Source organism: Natrix helvetica, assembly GCF_964273705.1.
Source record: "Natrix helvetica genome assembly, chromosome: 16".
NCBI lineage: Eukaryota > Metazoa > Chordata > Lepidosauria > Squamata > Natricidae > Natrix > Natrix helvetica.
In genome coordinates, this window is record NC_138563.1 from 1364209 (window position 1) to 1372703 (window position 8495).

The window sequence follows — 8495 nt, forward strand, 5'->3', positions numbered from 1 at the left end:
CGCCCCCTGGAGTCAGGAACGACTAGCACATAGTATGTGCGAGGGGAACCTTTATCTTTACATTTTACCTGGTTACCTAGCTGGTAAAATGTTGGTGTTACCCAAAATTTTGAACCCACCAGATCGCCGCCTTGGAGGCTGGTTGCAATTCCAGATCTGAACTCATCTCCCTGCTTTCCCAGGAAATCAAAACAGCCCCCAAATGGCGTTTTTAGAAGGTCTCTTTTGAGACTTACCTGGTTGTCTAAGCGAGGATGTATCTCAAGAAGAAGCTTCAACGCCGCGTCGTGTGCTGTGTGCATTTTTATAGCACATTGAGGGCAGGAATTGAGAATATTTTCCCCCTCCCAAACATGACAGTGTGAGTTGACGCCTTGCTTTGCCCCACCAAATTAGTTTTAATTGTTTGCTTCCCTCGGTTGGGAAGGCGGGATTGTCACAGTTGTTGATAAGAGCATTTGGAGTTTGTATAATTCTTTTCAAAAGGGAGGAGGAAGGGAGTTCTCAGAAGTCATCTTGTTATGTTGGGTGGGATGCATCTTAACAATGTCCTGTTATGGAGAGGTGGAAGGGGAAATGTCTTTCCTTCGATGATGTAACTAACAATGCCTCTTCTTCTTCTTCTTCTTCTTCTTCTTCTTCTTCTTCTTCTTCTTCTTCTTCTTCTTCTTCTTCTTCTTCTTCTTCTTCTTCTTCTCCTCCTCCTCCTCCTCCTCCTCCTCCTCCTTCTCCTCCTTCCTCTCCTTCTCCTTCTTCTCCTTCTACTTCGTCTCCTTCTCCTCCTCTTCCTCCTCCTCCTGTCCCTCTTTGGATGGCCAACTGCCTTCTCGGATTGAGAGTCATCCTAGCACTTGCCCATTGATGACAGTGGCATATATTCTCTGCTCGATGTAAGATGCCTTGGGCAAGGGATTAAGAAATAAAATGACACTTGAAGGACAATAAGCATCTTAATGATTGCTTCCTGTGTATCTCCTCTAGATATCTCCTGCTAGCAGATTCTCTAATCACACATTAGCATAGCTCATCCTTCCTTCCTCGATTGAGAAATGTTGAAGCTGGTTTGAAATAGCTACTGTTGGCATACCTAAGAAGAAATGGAAGGCATTCATTTCTCTGATTTGGCCTCTTAAAACCCACCAGAGTTGGAGTCGTGCAGATCTCAGGATGAATGCTATTTCAGAGGAAGGGGAATATGCTAACATTATAGTTTTAGTTCTGTGGTCCTGTATATCTATCTATCTATCTATCTATCTATCTATCTATCTATCTATCTATCTATCTATCTATCTATCTATCTATCTATCATCTATCTCTATATCTATCTATTTATCTATCATCTATCTATCTATCTATCATCTATCTATCTATCTATCTATCTATCTATCATCTATCTATCTATCATCTATCTATCTATCTATCTATCTATCTATCTATCTATCTATCATCTATCTCTATATCTATCTATCTATCATCTATCTATCTATCTATCTATCTATCTATCTATCTATCTATCTATCTATCTATCAGCATAATTCTGGAATGCCTCAAGCAATTGCAGCCAAACTTAATACACAGATGACTTACTTGCTGGAAAAAAATGCTGTGGGGAGTAAGACAACCCTAACACCCCTGGAGGTGTGTGTTCTGTTAAGATACATCCTGTTGTGCCTTTTAATGGCTTCTACTGTACTGCCGTAAAATGGCTTCGACTGTACAGTGCAGTGGAATTGCCATGGTAACGGCTTCACAGTACTCCACAAGGGGGTTCCCTCTGGTAAGGGGGAAAATCCAACATTATAAATTACGTTTGTTCCGGATATTTTCCCCTTATAAATAAATATCCGGGCAACGCCGGGTCATCCGCTAGTATTAGATAAAAATGGACTACCTTCTTTGATCTGGAGAACATCAAAGGATAAAATCTGTGTGGTATGGTGGAAGGGATGAAGGAATTAGACTCGGGTCACTGTGAAAGCTGCCTGAATGATTCTGGTCCAGCCACAGTTTCTTGAGCCTCCCTACCTACAGAGAAAAATGGGAGAGTAATAAGTAGCTCTGGAAGAGAGATGGCACACAAGACTAAGACAGAAAGGAACATAGACGTTCTTAAACATTGTAAATATTGGACATCGCCTCCGCCAACTCAGAAGAAAGGGAGATGCTGTAGAATTAGGGTCTAATGAAAGGAACTGGCAAGGATTGTCTTCTCATGAGAGGACTGGTGGATGGACATGAAACCAAGACCACCGTTTTGAGAATGGAGAAGCTCTCTCTGGGACCGTTCTTTTGTGGTAGGATCTACAAGAAGTTCTCCAAAGCCCCAAAGTGCCCACACAGGTTCTAAAATTTTAGAAGGACTTTCTCTTCACTTTTGGGAATGGTGTGTTGGTTCTCCACCTCATGATCTGAAGGCAGACTTTCAAAACGCAAGACAACTAACCAGTCTCCTCCACATGTTAGGACAGCAAGGGAGACGAAGGTGGAGTCTTCTTCTGAAGCAGGAGGCTTTGGGGTGGCTGAAGTTAGCATAACAGGGAGATGCAGACCTAGATGCTCAAGCTGTTTTCTTAGATAAGGTGGTAATTCCACCCAACTATAAATCTAAGCAGGGCGATCCAGAAATCTGGCAGGCTGCTCATCCTGGCCTATCTCTCCAGCTTCTCACCGATAGGACGTATCAATCTTACACATCTGCTGAACTCCTGGAAGTTGGGTGTATCCCGGGGATTGCTCATTTGAGATTCAATTGGGTCATTACTCCCGCCCTGAACCTCTTGGCTCAAATCCAACTGTAATCGGAGTCTGATTCATCCAGAGTGGTGCCCTATCTGACAAAGGTGTGGAGGTAGCCTCCGTATTTGACAGGCGAGGGAGATAAGTCAAGATGGCGTCAATAGATTTTTTTTTCTTAAGACACCCTGCAATCGGGATAAATTGTGGTTGCACAAAGCTACACCGAGCAGGTTGTTTCTGCAGAGAAAAGCTTGTGCTGTGTTTGCGAGTTAGAAGCCCATGGTAAACAGTTGACCTTCCTTTCCATCATAGTTGCCTTCAAGAAAATAGGACAGTGTTCACATGGCAAGAATAAATTTCAACCTGGCATAATGCCGAGGAATGTCTTCTTAACCATAAGCTAATAGTAGTGAAATATTAATAAGGATAATTTATTCAACTGGTATGTTGCCAACTTCACCTTCAAAGTGAAGTAATAAGATAAAGGTTCCCCTCGCACATATGTGCTAGTCGTTCCCGACTCTAGGGGGCGGTGCTCATCTCCGTTTCAAAGCTGAAGAGCCAGCGCTGTCCGAAGACGTCTCTGTGGTCATGTGGCCGGCATGACTCAACACCGAAGGTGCATGGAACGCTGTTACCTTCCCACCAAAGGTGGTTCCCATTTTTCTACTTGCATTTTCTACGTGCTTTTGAACTGCTAGATTGGCAGAAGCTGGGACAAGTCACAGGAGCTCACTCCATTACGCGACGCTAGGGATTTGAACCCCCGAACTGCCGATCTTTTTGACCCACAAGCTCAGCATCTGAGCCACTGAATCACCCTTCTCTGCTTTAATCACCCTTTAACCTAATCTTCCTAATCTTTGAAGGTAGTGGCCAGATTTGTGCGATGCATTCGTAAATTATTTAATGTAACAAGCTGCAAAGCGGATGGGAAGCTCAGGAACCCCAAATCCTCTGCTGTGCAATTTTGTTGAACTTGCAGACAAGGTTGGGCGTCTTCAAGAAATGGAACCAAGAGATCTCCAACGACTTCAGATGCACCTGAAGATTAAGAGTAGGCATCACGTGTTTGGGATGGTACACGAGGTGTTTACGCAGCTGTGCCTAAGTGAGATACCCCAGCATTTAAAGTATTAAGGCTAAAAATTCATTACTCTTCTTGGGCAACCTTGTTGGGTGGAGACCTTATTATCTTGAACCTGGAAGAGAAGAAAAGGTGAGCAAACACACAAGCCAGCGGTTGTTTGTTACTGTTGCATTGATAACCAATCCTTGGGGGAGTCCCACCGCAGGTGATTGCTCCATCCTAATGTCTTTTCAGGTGTCAATGGTTGGCATCGAGCCCAGTGGTGAATCATGCTCAGCTGATGGTGGACCGAGAGGTATAAGAAGTCTGACATTCAGCACCTTTCTTCAGCACCTCTCAGGAATCTTTGGATCCTTCCACCGAGAAGAACGAGGTAAGTCAGAGCAGGTGTCTTCTACCCTAAGACCGAGGATGATCAGAATGATGAGCAGGAGATGTCCTTGAGATGGGTTCCCATAACTCCACTCCTTTTGCGCCTTCTTCATGTCTTTGGGTTGGGGGGATCTGGCAATGTTCCCAGTTAGGAGATGTTTAGAAGAAGATTTCACCATTTTGTTGAAACGATTGGATGGGTCCTTTACTTTGCATCTCTCTCTTTTCACTGCAGAGGCAAAAGAAGTCTTCTGTCCTGTCTCCTAGAGTTTTAAGACCCTGAGGAACCAAGGTAAGACAGACGCTCAAGCTGTGCCATTCACCATCACAATAAACAAAGTAAGGCTTTTGAGAAACCTCAAGGATTGGTCCAACTAGGATCCTCCAGAACTTGTTGGAAGGAACTCCCTTCAACCCCGGCCAAATTGAGGGGTGATGCACTCTAATATCTGGACCAGATGGTGAGCCAACAAAAGAGGATGATTCTCCTCTTCCTTTAAAGACACTATGTCCTGGATTGGTTCTATTCCTGAATTGTGCGTGAATTAATCCTGAAATCGGGCAAAGCGAATTCTATAGTACTTCTGACTTTCAATGGCTTCATTAGCATTCTTTCTACCAATGGCATCAGCCTGGAAACTCTTCTCCATTGATCAACTTCTTCTGAATTAAGCCCTTGATTCTCTCTTTCTCTCCTTCAGAGCAACAGCCCTCCCACAATGATGTCCGAGTGCTACGCCTGCTGTCCTGCCTCGACCGTCACAATTCAGCCGCCTCCTTTTGTCCTAAATATTCCAGGACCAGCATTGTACTGCCCTGACCAAGCTTTTGGCATTGAACAGCACAATCCATGTGCAGGCTTTGGTGGCATGGTAGGGAGAGGTGGTGGTGGCATTGGCATTGAGGGTACTGTTGGAGGGAGTCTAGGTGCTTTGGGCCCTGGAAGAGGAGGTTGGGGTGGTAGCTGGAGTGGTGGAAGTGGAATAGGGAGTAGGATGGGTGGTGGTTTGGGTCTTGGTGGAGTAGGAGGTGTGGGCGGTTTTGGACATGGTGGTTTGGGCACTGAAGGACCCACAGGTCTGGGCATCGGAGGAGTAGTCGGACCCAGAGGTAGTCTGGGCATCGGTGGGCCAAGGGGTACCACAGTAGGTTGGAGTGGAGGTAGCGGAGTAGCGGGCACTGTTGGTGGTCGGAGAGGAAGTGTTGGGATGGGCAGCATCACTGGTGGTGATTTGGGCAGTGGTGAAGGTGGAGTTATGAGTGGTCGGAGAGGCAGTATTGGAGCTGGGGGCTCTACAGCTGGTTGGAGTAGACATAGTGGAGTAGGGGGCACTATGGGTGTTCGGAGAGGCAATTTTGGGACAGGCAGCATCACTGAGGGTGATTTAGGCACTGGGGGAGTTGAGGGCACCAGGCATGGTGGCTTGCTCTCTGGTGGAACAAGAATCACCACAGGAGGTTGGAGTGGAGGTAGCAGAACAGGAGTTAGTGTGGGGGGACGGAGAGGTAGTATTGGAACTGGAGGCACTATCGGTGGTGGAGTAGGGAGCAGCACGCGTGGTCGCAGAGGCAGCATTGGGTCAGTGAGTGTCACTGGTGGGGATTATGGCCTTAGTGGAACAAGGGGCAGTACAATAGGCGGTTGGACTGGTGGCCACCGAATGAGTGGAAGCCACCGATATGGCGGTAGCATTGGGTATGGCGGTGGTGGATATGGTGGTGGATACAGCAGTGGTGGATATGGTTCTTCTGGATATGGTGGTGGTTACAGTAGTGGCAGATATGGTTCCTCTGGATATGGAGATGGTTATGGCCACACAGGATATAGTTCTGGTGGATACAGACGGATCGGGTACTCTGTTGGTGGAGGGGATGGATACAGAAGTGGTGGCTTCAGCAGCAGATCTTACGGAGTTTCCTATGGAAGGACCCTGGCCGTGATGCCAGGTCCTTCAGATATCTCCTCCTAATACTGAACATGGAAGAACAACTGGAGAAGATAAACGTGAAACAGAATGCTATGTTTACAGCGATGGACTTAAGACTGAACCATTGTCTTCTCACAACGCAACCTCAGGTCTGAAATCCTAGAATAGGTTTCGGTTGACTCTTCTGCCTTTCTTTACTCTCTTCTGACGGCACCCCAAGAGAGAGACATCATTTCCTTTCTGAGTTCGGCTGGTACGTTCTGGACTGGAGGAAGCGGTAGGGATCATGGACCTAGCCTGCTGGGGAAATGGAGACACATCATTCCTACAGATTCCAAAACTCTGTTTGAATAGAATCCAGAAACACTCAAAAAGCATATTTATAAGCAACAGGTATCTGCTACAGCAAATTACGATGCATGTTCCTGCTTAGCTACCCGAACCTAAGCCGCAGCTAGAATTGAACCAATGCTTCGTTATTTCTTTTGTTCTTCTGATTAAATTTCCTTTTGCATCACAATGCTGTCCTCTTTGTTTTCCCCCTATGCTCTGCCATGCCCCCACCCCCACCCCCAAACTGTTAGAAATCAGAGTGTTATACAGAATTGGGCTGTGTATGTAATGTGTGTGTGAGAAAATATGATTTTCGCAATCAAGTAGCATCCAAGCCGAACTGGACTGCAGAGCTCCAGTTGACCACTAGAGGGCCATAAGAAAGAGAGATGAAAAGTGTTTTGCTTCCCCCTAGTGGTCATTATGTGGAATTGTCCAGTCTAGATGTAGAAGCTCTACAATGAAATTCAAAGCTGGATCTCTTATTTTTTTAAATGAAGAAATCAAACTCAAGGCATTGGCTAAGAGGAAATCCTGAGGAGGAAAGAAATCTTGCTGGAAAGAAAATTGGATCTGTAGTTCCAAGATGAGAAGAATTGAATTTGATACGAATGTCTTGATACGTTCCACCAATCCTGATTGTCTCAATTTTGCAAATACCAGCTGACACCACGTGAGGACGCACTCTCACAAATGCACCAGATTGCATAGAAATTTGCAGCCGGAGAGAGTATGCTGGAATTAAGACCCAGGAAGATTTATTTAGATCAATCTTCAATTTCCTTCTTAGATAATTGTAATCCCGGCGTCTTTCTCAGCTGCCCCTATTTGTCTTTTAAAGAAAGAGGTAGGATCTGTCAGTGATAAAATTCTCCACGGAATTGGCCCAAATTATGGGCAAAAATAGTCCCACTTTCCAATTTTATAATCTCAGAGGCACGACAGGTGAGGAAAAAGTGATGCGGATGGCAAAGGGAAAAAGAAAAAAGAAACAAATTGGGCACCAGTTTTACAAGCTGCAACTCTTATCGCAACTTGTTGCGATGAGCGCATTTTGGAGAGGTTGATTTGAAGACGAGATATTAAAAAAAGAAAGGAGAAATTTTAGGAAAAGTGCCAACATGTTTTTCTTTCCCTTATCTTTGCTGGTGCAGCAGTCTAACCACTAAACCACCCTGCCTTTTGCACAGGAGGAAAATACATCTCGCCCTCCCTGTTTTAAATATATTTGATGTGCTTTCCAGGATTGTGTGATCTACCACAATAATGCGAGATGTGTGCTATTTGTTTAAATAAAATCATGACACTATATTTAGGCATTTCAGAACTTTGTTAAGGCACTGATGTAACGTAGGAGGGAAGCGAAATATTAAATAAGCTATTTAGATTAAAAACTAGACACGAGCCAAAACCGCATTTTATTCCTCTCTTCCATTCTCTGGAAGGAAATTTGATTAGTAAACAGTTTTGGAGAGGAACTTTAAGCTAATCTGCAGGGCCCATAGGTGGTTAGAGCAATGTTTTTCTACTTTAAAGGCATGTGGGACTTCAACTCCCAGAATTCCTCACCAGCTACTGATATTGAAATGCAACATTTAAGCCAGCAAAAGTACACTGCGGGGGTATTTCCTCCCCTGCCTTTTCTTGAAATTATCAGTATTTCCAAAATTCCTGTCTGTGTTGGCTTAGGAGCAGAGGTGATGTGCAGCCAGTTCGAACCAGTTTGCCCGAACCGGTAGTGGGAATCACGGGTGGGCCTCCTCACCCACCCCGGTTCTATGCTGTCCTATTGAGACATGTTTTCAAGCTGTGTGCATGCATGCAAACCGCAATCAAAGGGAATGCACAGATGGGGCGCATATGCCCTCATTTGTGAATTGGTAGGGAAAGGAAGTGTAATAAGACCCTTGCTTAGGAGGTTGGGAGTATGTCCTGGCAAGGGATTTCAATACCGCGTTTTGTTTTTAAAAAAGAACTGTGTTGTATAAAGTAGGGTTAAATGCTGGGCGATGTTCCCCTGGAAAATCCATTTAGGA

The 8495-nt window shown here is 45.0% G+C and overlaps 1 protein-coding gene across 1 annotated transcript; it reads left to right on the forward strand.

Moving 5' to 3' along the window:
• The first annotated feature begins 4167 nt into the window (after positions 1 to 4167).
• Positions 4168 to 6550, forward strand: LOC309399852 (uncharacterized protein). Its single transcript, XM_081967996.1, has 3 exons — positions 4168 to 4199; positions 4434 to 4490; positions 4900 to 6550. The coding sequence occupies exon 3, from the start codon at positions 4918 to 4920 to the stop codon at positions 6166 to 6168; it is 1251 nt and encodes a 416-aa protein (XP_081824122.1). The 5' UTR covers positions 4168 to 4199; positions 4434 to 4490; positions 4900 to 4917; the 3' UTR covers positions 6169 to 6550.
• The last annotated feature ends 1945 nt before the right edge of the window (positions 6551 to 8495 follow it).